The sequence below is a fragment of the Clytia hemisphaerica genome, unplaced genomic scaffold (genome assembly GCF_902728285.1).
Source record: "Clytia hemisphaerica strain Z4C2 unplaced genomic scaffold, Clytia hemisphaerica genome assembly, whole genome shotgun sequence".
NCBI lineage: Eukaryota > Metazoa > Cnidaria > Hydrozoa > Leptothecata > Clytiidae > Clytia > Clytia hemisphaerica.
The window spans coordinates 477,277-492,939 of record NW_027103498.1 but is presented as its reverse complement, the minus strand read 5'-3'; the positions used below and the strand labels follow the sequence as shown (position 1 = coordinate 492,939).

Below are 15,663 nucleotides of genomic sequence, written 5' to 3'. Positions count from 1 at the left end.
TTTTATTGGCCAAAACAAGGGTAAAATCTTGGTGGAAGCCTAGGAAACACAAGAATGTTTGGATTTGGTCGATATTCTACACACCTTTTTCTTGGCTGAATATTTGGGATTGTTTTAAGGTGTTTTTTTTTTTCATTTTGAATTAATGATAAAAGAATCTCATATCAAGATGCTTTGCATATTATAAATTGAAAAGATGCACGAAAAGATGCAGCTATTATATTCATTCATTTGAGCATTCAGTATGTAATAGTTATCGGACAGTTGCGAGTACAATATGAGAAATGTTTTACGAGTTCAGAGACTTTTCCGTACAATATTTTCCGAGCTTTTAGACGAGGAAAATATAGGGAAAATCCGTGAAAGTGAAATACTTCCATATTGTAAGAGCAAATGTCTGATAACTGGTTTATCGTTGACCCAAAAAATGCACATTTGCAATCTGATTGGTTAAAAAGAGTACAATATATCTTGTATTTTACATGTAAAAATATAAATTGACGAAAAGATGTTGTTACATTGAAGCGGTAGCAGCAATCTAACGTCACTTTGCTAAAAAAGTGCCCTGCGCTCTTTCCAACACAAAAAGTGCATTTTTTGGGTCACCGATAAACCAGTTATCAAACATTTGCTCGTACAATATGGAAATATTTCACTCGTTCCGGATTTTCTGTATATTTTCCTCGCCTAAAGGCTCGGAAAATATTGTACAGAAAAATCTCGGAACTCGTAAAATATTTCTCCTATTGTACTCGCAACTGTCCGATAACTATTACGTACATGTAAAATACTTGATATATTGTTTGTACTCTTTTTAACTATTTTTGGATCGCCGATAATATTATCACCATGTTCAGACGTTACGGCTTCGTATCGTTCCGGTATGGTTTCTGCTATGGATCAATAGTGCTCACATTGATTTCGGAACGTTTCGGAGCAAGAAAACGGAGAAGTTCTGTTCCGATGTAAATAGTGGAGCGAAACGGTTTCGATCGGTTTTGCTTTGTAACGTCTTCTTTTTTGACGTTTCAAATTTTGGCGTTCACACTTGTTTCGGAACCGTTTCGTTTTGGAACGATACGGAACTGTAATGTCTGAACATGGTCTTAGTTACACGGTCTTATTGCGGTGGGATACGGAATATACAGGGTCAGTAAAAACCGTATTGGTGGCAAGGCTTAAACATGCATTCCTAACAAATCATTGATAAATTGTTCGATCTTTTACCGTTAGTTGGGTTCAAGTTCCTTTGACCTTTTTTGATTATGACGAAATAACGATTTTCGAAGAAATTCATCGATTTTGAATTAAAGATAAAGGAAGTTTTTATATTTTTAATGGATGCAAAATAAGATTTGGAAGATAAGATAAGTGAGTTGGTTACCAAAACTCATTACATAGTTTAGTAAACTGAACTGCTCCTTCGAAAAACTGGGTCCAATATTATCGATTAGTTTTGTCTAATTTAAATTTCCGTTCTTTACTCATGGTGGCTTTAACAGCGATGCTTTTTGAAACCGACATTTTGTTCACTTTTATTGGTTGATAAGTTTTTTATTCAAACCTCAAACAACATGTACACAAGGCGGAAGTTTGGTTAAAACCTTAGAACACATTAAGAACAATTTGTGTTGTGCCTTAGATATCAGAAATTACTTAGAACACTCCCTTCTCATAGACCCACTGGGATTCCTTCCCACTGGAACAATTGGCCAAGATTTCGTCCCCAGTCGGAGATTATATTCCAATTTTTGTCCCCATTGAAAATAATCGAATAAACCAATCCTCACTTCACAATACTAAGCTAATCTTCCCATCCTCACTGAACTTTCTGACTTGAAAACAATGGAACTTAAATCCCAGCCATAAAGAAAATGGGGATATTTATCTCCATCGAGTTGCAGTCTTACCGCAACTGGCTGAAAAAATCCTACCGGATCTGCGAGAAGGGGTTGTGACATACACAAGGCCGAAATTTGGTTAAAGCCTAAAAGCACATTAAGAACAATTTGTGCCTCAGATTTCAGAAATAGTCTAAACTTGATATTTTCGAAAAATTATAAAACAGGTCTCTCGGCCAAAATTTCCTCGTTCTTATAACGTTCTTATAACGTTCTTATAACGTTCATCACCATATCATGGGTAACAACTTAGATAACATCAAACATTTTGCTGGGTTTTGGGATGTTAGACTCAATATCAAACTCAAAGGAAATTGATATTCTGATGTCTTTTGAAACTTTCACTGAGTCTGAGCCAAATTCTTTTGATATACAGGCTCAAAAAAGGAAAATTTGGGGAGTTGGGGTGAGAGAATTCAGTTGAGTTTCTTGTAGCCTCAATGACCGTTCAAATATCCTCTCCATAATAATTCTCAGCAGCCATTATCCAATCTTCACCACTATCATACGGTTAAGTTTCTATTTAGCCTTGACCTTTCTTCACTATGTTCTGTTTATTTCCCAGTGGTCTGTAAACGCAAAGGAATTTGGCAAATGCATCCCTTATTGTTATTCACCATGGAGTTTCTTTCTTCGTTTTCGCAAACAGCACGATCCAAATTAAATCCAAATTAAAAGTTCGGTTTGTTGCAAATTTGAGTTTTTAATGATATTGCTATTGTAGGTTAAACCATTAATTTAATGACCCCGCTAGCCTCCAATTAGATAGTGATGCGAAAAGGTCTTTAATTATACCAACTATTGTGCGTTTTTTTCGCAAGGAATTTTTACATACTTGTTACTCAGGGTTGAGAAGAAGGTTTCTTATGCTTTTGAGACGTGGAAGTAGGTTGTGTTTGATGTTTTTCAATTATCGGGAGATGCGATTTTAAAGATATGGATTCTATTCTCGTCTTGATCTTCATTTGAAAGTGGGGTCTTCGGTAGACATCGTTTTATTCTGTACATGATAAGTGAACTGTGAAAGGGTTTGCTTGTTTTATTTGATAGATCCGATTGGTGTACTTTCTCCTAGGGAATAAAAGAGACCGGGATGTTCTGTTTGTCAGGCAAGCTTTTTTCTCAAAAACACGAAATTAGAACCACTAGCCTTTCGTAAGGTGCCTTTTGAATTTCTGCCTCATTCAAGAACGAATCGGGTAAAAATCCGAATGGTGTCGATTATTCAAACGTCATCGGAACCTGTCGCTGCGCAAGGTTCGTCCCCGAGCAGTTTGCCAGGTTTGATTTGATCAACCATATTTAATTCAAAGGAAATGGTAACAGATATCCTCTTTCTCTCTTTAAAGACCAAAGATCAAGATTTGGCGTTGGGTCTATAAAGAGAGAATGCAGATATCTGTTGGGGGAGGGTTGTACTTTAAAAGATTTCTTTTCAAAAGTTTAAACTCTAAAGATAAGATAGAAAGTTAAGCTGTAATACACTCGTTCTTCCTGAACTTTGGTACTTAAAAACTTCTACATCCGGAAGGAGTGCACTTTTTTCTATAAGAACAAACTATAAGGCTTCGATGGCCAGAATATTAAGAACAAGTGAAGAACATTTTAAGGCTTTGTAGACTCAAGAACACCCGATTTCTTAGGAAAATTAACAAAAGAACTCAGAAAATGAGAACGTGTTAAAAATATTTTTAGGCTGAAAGCTCAAAAAGTTGAGAACATCCGAAGGCTTCAAACATTTTGGATGTTCTTACAAAAAAAGTGTAGTCATGTATCTCAAAATTGTTACCTCTTATTTCGAAAGTATTTATAAAAAATGTATTGTTTAAATTCCGATTATTATCCGATTAAAATTCGATTGATGATTGTTAAACATCGATTGATGATTGTTAAACATCGATTGATGTTCGTTAAACATCGATTGATGTTCCATAGCACAGTTAATCAGAACCTCTATTGTTTTCGATAAAGAAAAGATTTTTGCTTTAAAGGTCGTTAATGAGTATCCAAATGATAGGCCCATAACTTGGTTTTCATTACTTTGATTAGTTCGATTGCCATTAGAAATTCGATTTGCCACGATTAGAATCGCAATTCCAAAGGGAAAATTAAAATAGTTAGAAAAACGCTTTTTCAATAATGACTTTTTGATGACGTTTTAAAAAGAAATCAATATATTTATAACCTGATTCTAATGGCCATTTTCCCTGTTTTCGGTGGTTTTATATCAAAGGAAAAAGGAGGGAACAGCGCTGCACAAAAATGGCTATAATTAGAAGTACTTTAAAGTATATTTTGACGTCAAACAACGGCACATTAGCTACCAAGAAAGTATAGTCGAAGGTAAGACGTTGCAAAATGTAGCACGTCAGATTTTCCTGCAATCCTTATGCAACACAATGAAAATACTACAGAACAAATAGCATATGTCTGCAACAACACGAGTTTAAAAGTAATATCTTCAAATTTTTCCTCCCAATATGCTCGCCATCGAATGCTTTTTGAGGCATCAATATAAAATTTTTCTATGCGGAAACAATGCCACATTTGCATTGTAATCACCTAGAAATTTATTAATGTAGCATTAGCTTAAGGCTATTATTATCTATAGCATTTTTGTTGTACTCTCGGGTACCTAATAGCCGGGGGGAGGGGGTTGGAATAAGGTGGGGGGGGGGTTGGAATAAGGTGGGGGGGGGGGTTGGAAAAAAAATTCAAAACTTAATAAGCGGGGGGTTGGAATAAAAATGTCCTGGGTGGAAAAATTTTTAAAAGGAAGCTAATACAACAGAATTGGGAAAATTAAGAAGAGAATTAAGAATTAAGAATTTTCGAAAAATTAATTAGTGGGGGGATGGCTATTAGGTACCCGAGAGTAGTTGCTTTAGAAGTTGTGTTTCTAGCCCTTTTTTCTCAGTTATTGCTTTGAAAACGCTCAGCCAAAGAGTTCCAAATTTATTAATAATGACTTAATAATGATTCTTTTTGTAGTACTTAACGACCTCAATTTGATTTGCTTAATGAAGAGTTGCTGATCGGTCATAAAATATTCCAATTAATAAGTCGTTATTACTTTGGCCTCGTGTATTTACGCGTATAAAAAGATAGGGAAAATGGGGAAAATGGTCATTTTGAATTTATGGTGGGTGATTAAAGCTCAACGGACAATAATCGGTGGAGTAGAATGGTGTCCCGTAATGAAAAGCATCCGCTTGCTAAAATAGACTTGCTAAAATCAAGGAATTTTTATGTTGTTAATTCTTAAAATAGACTAGCTGATTTTGGTCTATGATTCACTCTCCTTCCAACATTGAATTATTTTTCTTAGCATTTTGATAATTCTATAATTATTACGTGTTAGAATCAAGAAATAGGTTTTGCCCCTTCCGTCTTTTGGAGTGTCTGTCAAATGGAGAGTTAAGTTTAAGTTTTTACAGACTGCACTGAGAATCTTCGATTAATTTGACGAGCAAAGGCCTGTGTTGCCGTTTTCGATCGAAATCGTAATCATTCTCACTGATTGATTACATTTTGTAATGGTCGTCATTGTTTTGTTTTTGTTTGTCGAACTTCTGTGACTTTGATTACATTTAATAGCTGTGTTCACTATTTGAAAAATTTGGAAATCTGTATGACTTCTTTTTAGAAGCACAGTTTCATCGATATAAACTTTTCTCTCTTCCCGAGGTTATGTTTCCTCTTGCACTTTTCGTCTTACAGAAGTGAACTTGTTTCTATGATAAGTGCAGTAGAATAAGACGGAAGTCGCCGTTCATGTTTGTATATCAAATGAAATTGATGGAGTGTATTTGATGCCTAAAGGGGGTAACTAATGTTTGTAGTCAAATTCGAAAAACCATAGAATAGAAATATAAAACAGAAAGAAGAAGAAGGAATTCTCTTCACAAAATGGGTTTTGGGGAAATGAGTGTCTCCAACGAGGTAAATTATCTTTTTTGATTCACATGAATGGTTGGAAACGAATAGATTTCAAATCAACTCTTATGACACGAGTTGCTTGAGTCCCCGGGTCAGAATTTACAATGTAGTTGATACTGTTACTTTTGGCTAGCTTCAACGTAGAGCTGTAAAAAAATCATTAAAAAAGTTTTCTTAGATGGATGCCTTGCATTTCGGTAAATTCGAATACGAATGTCGAATACTTATATACTTCAAATTTTCTTTTTCCCTTTTAGTGTCGGACAGCGTCATTGAAAATCAAGCGAAGTGTAAAGAAAAAGAGGTGAGTGAGTAGCTAGAAACAAAACGTTGTTTTAACGTTCATTTAACGTTCTGTAGGATGTTATGGACTTCGAAAAGATGTTGTTTTGACGTATTGTACCTGGTGGGTATTGAAGTGCTGTAACTAAACTAAAACTTTCATTGATGTAAAAATTATTTTTTCAACGAGCACCGAACGTTTTTTCTAAACCAAAAATTTCAATGTGTTCTGTTTCACTCCTAAATCAAATTCAAGCAAAGATCAAACAATCGTTTTTGGATGGTGTCGATCAAAGAATAATCGAATTTGGCGCATTAGTATCCTTAAACAAGCCAAATTGCTTTGAATTGATTGCAACACTTTTCCTCATTGTTTCAGGATCAGTGTTGACAACGGGGGTGTTTTGGGAGTCAACGAGCAAATCCAGTTTGTAACCAAGAATCTGATAGGTAAGCAAAGACGTTTCTAAACTGTAATTAAAATCAATTAATGTGATTGGTTTCCCCTGATTGATGTCATACCTTCCTGTGTGTTTCATGATGAAATGTCAAAACTAAAATAAACTCGATGTCATTATACAGTAACAGTTTTCTTTGATTGGTAACAACACGTTCGGCTGAAGAATAATTTTGTTAAATTAGCGTTGGGTGGTTATTGAAAGTGGTATGAGTAGAATAATTGCTGGTAAGTAAACCCATAGATTTATAAAACCCGAAGGGCTAGATGTCGTGATTTGGCTGAAAAGTGTGCCGAGGTTAGGTAGGAAATCCTACCTAGGTCACGTGACATTACAATATAATTTCAGTGCTTGACCAATAAGAAGCTTCGCAGGTTTTCGAAAACAATAGCAGCAATATTTTTTGCGATATTCACTTTTTTTCTTGGAAGGGCATTAAAGCACGACATCTAGCCCTGTGAGTAAACCCTGATAATTTATGACGTGGAGAGTACATCCAATTATTGAAGTACCCGAAACTACATTTTCAGAGGATGAGCATTTCTGAGCATTTAAAATATGATTGCATGACCAAAATTTAGCTCGATCCTTTTATTTATCTTATGGATGATCGACGGGAAAGCATCAAAGATTGTATGGGAATGATATCAATGATGTATCTAAAATACTCAAATTATAGAATATCTAAATATCTTTCTCAACTTTTCTTCCGATTCTTTCGATAAAATTGATCCAAGTAATTCATGATCAAGTCAACTTTGAAAAGGTTCAATCCCAACCCGTGATGTCGTCCGTCGTAACTCTTCACATTTTTCGTCATTGCAAACGTCTTTATCACTTTAGCGCCACGTTTCTCTAAATATTCTTCTACAAGTTCATTAAAATCTTCAATTTTCTTCATTGTTGGGCCCGCAACTTGCCGTATGTAACCCGAAAAAGCGTGAAGCTCAATCCATAACACTTTTGGCCATCCATTAGCAGAATGACTCAATATCTCAAACACTTTGTCTAAATATTCTCGCTTTAGCGAGTCCATCTCTAGTTGGTAGTGTAAACCGACCCCTAAAATTAGCCACGTATTTTCTTGGTTTAACACCGAGTTTATTTTGTCTCGAACTTTTTGTAGTAAAACGCTATGATAATCTTGAACTAAATCTACAATGAATTTATTTGGAGTAAATCCTGTACAGACGGTATCTGATTGAAGTTCGTCTACATTTTGAGCAGCTACCTCCAAGCTGCATTCTTTTTGTACAATTTGCAGGACACCGGAACAACGTTGGCGCTCTTTATCAGATGCGTTCTGCGGAATAGCGCCTGTTTCGTGGTCGTTTGTAAGATGAAGCAAGGTGGCTGTGTGTAAATGTCGAATCAATGAATCACCTGGTGAAAAAGTGAAAAAATGGGATTGAGATGAAGTAATCTTATCTGTATAAAATGTTCATTGACCTCTAGAGCCACCAATGTTTGGCCCTGATTGCTTCCTAGAAAATCGTCACATCAGGGTTTTGCGGTAGAGGAGATGTCAAAGTGAGAACACATAGAAACTATACATATTGAAACTTCTTTTTTACCAATAATTAAACTTTCCAAGTTACCTTAGGTTTGAAAAAGAAATTGTCCTTACCTAAGAAAACGAGTGAGATATTCTGTCTACTTATCAACGAGCATGAATCTTTCCAGTGAAATCTTCTCAACCGACATTTCCGTGGTTGCCATTGGGCCAGTTCCGCTGATATCATCTTCCGGAAGTCCGTACAATTCTCACAATCACAGTTTTCTGCACCTTTCCCGCATAATCCAGTGTTCAGATTGCAACATGGTGATTGGCCTTCCGCATTACATTGTGAAAATAACCGGTAGCCTGGGATGGGAACATTCTTACCGCACCTGATATTAAATGAAAACAGGAGAGTTCATGCTGAAACTACAGGCGACGCTCTCTAATTTGACGTTCTACTATTCTATACGCTCTATTATTCGATAATATTGAAATTAACCGTCAACAAGAAACTCTCATAAACACCGCTTTACTATTTGATAGCCTCCCTTATTCGATGAAAAGCCAACCCTCTTTGAACGAATTAGAGTTCGTGTCTAATCAGATGCTTTTTAAAACTAGTGGTTCAAGAATATGTTAGTGACAGTATTATTCTGCATTCCATTTATTAGTCAGCACCCACTTGGTAAAATTGGTACTCTTGCACGTAGCTGACAAAGTTTTCGAGATGTCCTTTTTTTCATTATTTCCCGAAACTAACAGACACGCGCTCTAAATGCACAAATTAGAGAAGGGGGCTCTACCTCAAATCTGGTCTGTGGAGTACAGGTGCCCATTCATTCGCTCTTCGAATAAACCTGTCCAACTCGGCTCGCTCTCTATAATCTTTCTCTGTCAAACCTGGTAGTGGAAACCAGTCTCCTTCATTGACCAATGAGGTCGTCCCATTCTCAAAACAATATGGTAGCTGAGCTGTTGACGTGGTGGGTGATTGAGTTTTAGTGACAGGCAACACAGTGAAATTGACAATCACCATGAAAAGCAATGCTCCGTAAATGACCAAAAATCGCAACGACTTGAAAATATCCTTCGAAAATTGTTCAATACACATTTTGTTGCCTACCCGTCATTCATATGACTAATATCCCAAATAAAGTAGAATTTATTATTTTACTCGCACATCCAATAAAACTGCTGCAAATACCACATGGAGCGAAAAAACACAAATTAAAATTTTTAGAATAGAACAATTTTGTTTCGTTCGAAAACTCAAATGAAATTACGTTCATCAAGAAATAAGAAAACACTAAACACGTTAAAAGAACATAAATGGTAGTTTAGACCATGTTTCCCGGCAACTACTCTGTTAGTTTCTTTCTATGCATTGAAAATGTTGAGAAATTCACACCTTTTTCTCTTCCAATCTACAAGTTCTTGCTTTGATACTGTGATTCTTTTGTTTATTGAAAAAAATGGAAATGGTACATTTTCATCCCATTGTAAAGTTACTTAGTAAATTGTATAATTTTTTTGCCAACAAAATGTCTCTTGGTTTGATATTAGCTGAAATTTCAAAAGCATTTTATAGTTTCATATGTTTTTAAGATCACATCACCCCTAGTACAGCCACACTTTCTCAAAGACCTCAAAGCAAAAGATAATTTACCGAATCACCTGAATTCTGTTGTATGTCTTGAAAGAAGGCTGTTTTAGGTTTTTTAAGAGCTAAATTTTACAAATTTGCTCGTGTCAGCGCTAACCTTTGGCGTTTGCCCTACCACTTCAAAAATAGAACCGCGGTGCCTATTTTGAATTAGTTGCTTTCTATTCTCCATATCCCGAACTAAAGAAGTAAATCAATTATTGCTCGAGTAATAGAGAAGCAAATTTATCTCTCAAGGGTCAAAAATTGAGCTTCAAGAGATTGAAATTATGATATGAAGGGTTGAATTTGGGAGAATCGACTACAATGATATATCAAATTAAGAGTTCAAGCGAAGTTTTGTTAATCCTGACATCTTCATCATTTTCTACTTAAAGTCATCACAGCGAGCAATGACATCACAAGCCAACCAGACCAAGATGAGCTACCTGAAACCCTAACTACTTTGATCAAACGCTTCTCAGACAACTTACGTATCTTCAACCTTTCCGAGCGACCGCTTTACACGACCTTCCAAAACCAGCAATGTCACCAGGTCTGTTTAGCTTTAGCTCCGTTGTATATATTCAGAGAAGAATCAAAACTTTTGTTATGAAAGCAACAATCGCTCGACGTTTTAATATTTCTTCAAGCCCCTTTGCATGGATAAACTCAGCCCGTACTAAGATCATTGCTCTTAATTTCAGATTAAATTTTGTCAAACTCAGTACTTCTGAAATAATCCTTCTGAATGGGCTCTTTTTCTACCCTTCATATATTGAGATCGTTTCTTGGAAAACCTGATGCACGGCATGGCATGGTCACCGAAAATGAATTAATCAAACCAAGCCATTATACTATCACCAGAGAAAATTTATTGGAAATTAAAGTAATCTCCTCATTTCAAAACAATTCATTAATAAGCTGCTTTGTCTCCTCTTTAGACGGTGGATTTGGGATGGCCCGACCATTTCACTCCCTCCTTGGAGAAGATCTCTCAGTAAGTTATACGGTTGCTCACAAAAAACAGTCATTAGTTTAGAAAAATGTACTATTTCGTCAGAAACTTTTTCACTGCAACTCATTAATATTTCATGTCCAAAGATCTATTAAAAAAACTTCTGAAACCTTTGCTTCCTTTAATCTATGAGAAACTTTGCCTTTTAATAGGTAAATCCCATTTTTATACATTCGAGAAGCTCTCTAACACTGATCATGCGTCAAATTCTGCAAAAAAAAACTGTTAATAGTATTAAAGAACTGTCAAGATTCAATAAATAACCCACAAACTACACAAGAAACTAAAAAACAAACTAACTAGCTTTCACTCTATCTAGAATCATCAGTTCAATCCACTGTTGGCTTCACGATGATTCTGAAAATGTTGCCATTCTCTATTGCAAGGTATAAATTCAATCAACTCTTTGGGGGGGGGTACTAGGGTTGCGAGCTGACAGGGGTGTGTCGCTCGACTTTCGACCCTCGGACCCTTACCGGGACTAAAAAGGAGGGGAAAAGGAAAATTTTGTGAATTTTACGAACCTTGTCCCTTTAACTGCCGTTCGTATTTTTTAAGGGTTCCTATTTGCCACGGAAAATGAAGGTTCGACCTATTTGCCAGATCACATTTAGCTTTGTTTTATGAAAAAATATCAGAAATATTTACTTTGAGTTAAAAAATGTATAATTACGAAAAACATATCTTTGAAATTATTTTGATTATTCAACTGAGCTTTTTAATGAAATCTGGTTCAAAATCGAACTTTCAATCAACTTTAAAAACAATCGAGATCTCCCTTGTTGGCAAATGCCAACACCGGCAAAGAAATCGAAAATGCTCTTGTCGGCATATGCCGACAGCGGCACCCACGGGAAAGGTTACTGGGACTAATTTGACCAAATTTCGATCTTTTCGGGGCAAAAGTAAGTTTAAATTTTCTTAATTTTCTTACCCTTAGTAGGACTAAAATTTGATTTTCTGATTTTTCAAACCCTTACAGGACTGTCAGGTTCCAAAAAAGACACGCTTAAGGGCGGCACATACCCTACCCTTCTTTCACTCGCCTAAGTACCCCCTCCCCCGGTTTTGAGTCCAGAAACAATTTACTTAAACACGCCTCTTTCCCTGAGAGGGGTTCTGAAAAAAACTTTGTGTACGAGTATGAAGATGAAGTCATATTATCAACCTCCGTAATCTCTTATTGGTTAACTCATAAGTAATTTTCACTTTTCTTCAACAATACGAATGTTTTTAAACAAATCTCACGGCTTCATCCTGATTATTAAATTATTTTATCCTCGTTGCGACCCATCTCCCCTTTTTGTGAGTATGCAAAAACGACGGTCTAAAAGTCTACGACGATAAGTTAACAACATATCAAATTAAATCTTTTTCTTTTTTCCAGGGATGTAAAAGTCGCATCGCGTTGATCGTTGGATGTTATATCAATTTTAGCAGACAATTGAGGTAGGGTGATCCTTTTTTGCATTCTTCATTTTTATCCAAGAGTCATTGAATTACCAGCTATTGTCACTTCCCGCGTTGCGAATTATAATCCCTTTACTATTTGACCCGAATAATAGAAAACAAGGAAACTGAGTTCTCCCTCCACAAACCCCACCCGAAAATGTCAATCTTTGCTTGTATATACTTATCCCCCAGGTTCAAAACTTCTCTTCATTTTTCTAGTACTGAGAAAGATGACTGGTGCAGGTTGACAAAATTTTACGGATCAAACCTTCAGCGATGTATGAAACCTTCACATAAAAGGTAAGTATTTTCAATCATGTTATTGCATTGTTATTTGATATTCAATCCTATTTAGAACGCACCGTCATTTGATATTACTTTGTATTTATAGTACATTGCCACCCTTTCAAGCTCTCTCATAGTCAGTTCCTTATGAGTCTCCCTTGGAGAATGTCTGATGAAACATTTGTCTTTAAGCTCGGAGGATTGGGGCTTCAGGTAATTGACCTACTTAAGGTTTTTTTGGCAAAATTTTCAAAAAACCGTCGATTTTTGATGGACAAAAAAATTAAAGAATGTACGGTAAAGGATGGTGTTTTGCTCAAATTTTGCCAAACCTTCTGCAAGGATCTAGGAATTTTGAGACCCTGATTTTGTCTACGCGTACGGTCGTTTTCAATTCGAGTGCCCCCCTCCCTCTGTTCATTTTGCTCTCTGGGCTCGAATATAGCGATCGCCCTCACAATGCTTAATCTTTGTTTAAGCTTTGATATTTTTTTCATTTACAGATATTTGAATTACTACAGTGGAATGTTAGAAGGCAGTAAAAGATTTTCTACCAGGTGAGGCTCTACTAAAATATTTTTGTATCCATGTATCAATCTGTTGCTGGTGTTTCATTCTATTTTTTTTTCCTGGCAACTTTCAAATTTTTCCAGGTTTAAAAAATTTGACCCCTAGAAAGACTACCTATGAGTTCTTTATAAGCATTATTAAGACCTAAAGCTCAGTAAGCCATCCACTGTGTAGTAAATACAGACCCAATACCTATTTCCTATTCTGGGGGGTGCGGCGTACGGGTTTGACGTTGTGACGGTATAAGCCCTTTTTCTGATGACACGACGCTATTTTAGTGTCAAAAGTGCCATGCGGAAAAAATATTAAGGATTTTTGCTATCGGTGTTGGCGGTGATTCAAGAAATATCTGTCGAGATTTCGGTGTTCACGCCTGTCGTACGCCCCCATCTTATTTATGCCCAATCAACCAGCCATGTGTACAGTTATTGTCTTCTCAAAGAAGAAAAGGTAGACTGGTGATGTTTTTCCCTCTTTGTTTAGACCTATGCTCCTTCGGACAGTCGTGTTGCATAACGTGCCGGCTGGTGATGACGGTTTAAACTTCCAATTGAAAATTTATCAAGGGTGTCATCTTATTCATACAACTGATACTTGGTGAGAATTATATCCGCTCTAGATTTTACTCCCAACAGACTATTCGTTTTTGTAAAGAAACTTAAGGCCAAGAGAGTGAATAAGTTGAAATCCCCGGAAAAGAAAATTCACCCGGTCAAGATTGTTAAGAGAGAATTTCCTTCTAAAATATCTAGTTTTGATTCTTTCTAATGATTCAATGCGTTAATTCTTCAAGGTTTGTACCAGATGATTGTAACATCTTTCTTCTGAAGCTGGAGAAAGAAATCACTTTACAAGGAGATATTATGGTATGCGCTCTTCGCTCTCCCTTAAGTATAGTATTACACAGTCGCCACACATATTCTTTAGGGTGCCGTGTTTGCAATTGCTTTTCGTTCTGTACCAAATATAATATGTGATAATAGTTAAATCTTCTTAAGTTGCTTATATCTTCTTCAGCAAGAAAGTGCTTGAACCGGAGGAAGCATTTTACACAATAAATTGAAGTCGAAGTGGTGTACAATTCTAACCTCGACTTCCTTCAATTTATTGTGTAATAATAGTTAAATATATTTTCCATTTACCGAACCTTTGCCTTTATCCTGTTTTATCCACCGACGAATAAAACTTTCATATTTTTGGACCTACCCCGGTGGAGGTCCTATAAATTAACCTTTGTCCGTTCGTCTGTTCGTTCGTTCGTTCGTTCGTTCGTTTGTTACTAGCTTTCCTCATGATTGGCTCGTTAGTTTTTTCTGATTTTTTGCACAAAGATGCATAACTATAAACCCTCGAATGTGACGGAGCCCGATTTTCAAAAAAAAAAAATTTTTGGGCAAATTTGGGCCAAAAAACGGCTAAAAAACGGGTTTTTTGGACTTTGTGAAAAATTAGGTCGTTAATTTTTTCTGATTTTTTGCATGAAAGTAGGGTACCATCGTAGGTAAAAGATGGCTTAAGCGAATTTTTGCAAAAAATTTAGTTGGCTCAAAAAACACATGTTTATCTATAAGAATAACTATTAATAAGCATACATCAATGTTCTTAGTCAAATTACTCAATTTTTTTATGAGATAGATGTTTTTTATGCTCATGAGGGCTTACTTTTGAAGAATATGTGTGTTTAGACATGAAATTTTGGTTGCTTGGCGTGTTTTTATAGAATAACTGGCCAAATTCGATATTTTTTTATAAGCACATTATCAATTACTTAGGTATTAGCTTTTCTCGAGATTTACTCTTTCATTCTTTACGATTTTTTTAACAAAGATGCATAACTATAAACCCTCGAATGTGACGGAGCCCGATTTTCAAAAAAAAAATTTTGGGCAAACTTGGGCCAAAAAAACGGCTAAAAAATGTTTGTTTTTTGGACTTTGTGAAAAATTGGATCATTAATTTTTTCTGACTTTTTGCAGGAAAGTAAGGTACCATCATAGGTAAAATACGGTTCAAGCAGATTTTTGCAAAAAATTTAGTTGGCTCAAAAAACACATGTTTATCTATAAGAATCAGTATTAATAAGCATACATCAATGTTTTTTGTCAAATTACTCAATTTTTTTTATGAGATGCATTTTTTTTTTGCTCATGAGGGCTTACTTTTAAAGAATTTATGTGTTTAGACATGAAATTTTGGTTGCTTGGCTTGTTTTTATAGAAAAACTGGCCAAATTCTATATTTTTTTGTAAGCACACTATCAACTACTTAGGTATTAGCTTTTCTCGAGATCGGCTCTTTTATTCTTTATGATTTTTTGCACAAAGATGCATAACTATAAACCCTCGAATGTGATGGAGCTCGATTTTTGGAAAAAAAATTTTTGGGTAAATTTCAGCTAAAAAACGGGTTTTTTGGATTTGTTATTTTCTGACTTTTTGCATGAAAGTAGGTAAAAATGGCTCAAGCAGATTTTTGTAAAAAAAGAATTTTTCAGCTCAAAAAACGCATATTTATCTATAAGAATCACTATTAATAAGCATACATCAATGTTCTTAAAATTACTGAATGTTTTGATGAGATGTTTTTTTTTACTATCGAAGTCTTGAATATGAAAG

The 15,663-nt window shown here is 35.6% G+C and overlaps 2 protein-coding genes across 2 annotated transcripts in view; one reads left to right on the top strand and one right to left on the bottom strand.

Annotated features, from left to right (window-relative positions):
* The first annotated feature begins 5,741 nt into the window (after positions 1–5,741).
* The window catches only part of LOC136798800 (tensin-3-like), a 37,781-nt gene continuing 27,859 nt past the window's right edge, over positions 5,742–15,663 (top strand). The window contains exons 1-11 of the mRNA XM_067055469.1: positions 5,742–5,843; positions 6,098–6,144; positions 6,502–6,572; positions 10,122–10,279; positions 10,668–10,723; positions 11,061–11,127; positions 12,129–12,190; positions 12,413–12,493; positions 12,982–13,035; positions 13,532–13,645; positions 13,842–13,914. Coding sequence (XP_066911570.1) covers positions 5,811–5,843; positions 6,098–6,144; positions 6,502–6,572; positions 10,122–10,279; positions 10,668–10,723; positions 11,061–11,127; positions 12,129–12,190; positions 12,413–12,493; positions 12,982–13,035; positions 13,532–13,645; positions 13,842–13,914 — 816 coding nt within the window. The 5' untranslated portion in view covers positions 5,742–5,810. The remainder of the gene's footprint in view (positions 5,844–6,097; positions 6,145–6,501; positions 6,573–10,121; positions 10,280–10,667; positions 10,724–11,060; positions 11,128–12,128; positions 12,191–12,412; positions 12,494–12,981; positions 13,036–13,531; positions 13,646–13,841; positions 13,915–15,663) is intronic.
* On the bottom strand, positions 7,270–9,355 carry LOC136798768 (uncharacterized). Its single transcript, XM_067055437.1, has 3 exons — positions 8,885–9,355; positions 8,208–8,470; positions 7,270–7,963 (listed from the first exon to the last, which is right to left on the bottom strand). The coding sequence occupies exons 1-3, from the start codon at positions 9,190–9,192 to the stop codon at positions 7,278–7,280; spliced, it is 1,257 nt and encodes a 418-aa protein (XP_066911538.1). The 5' UTR covers positions 9,193–9,355; the 3' UTR covers positions 7,270–7,277.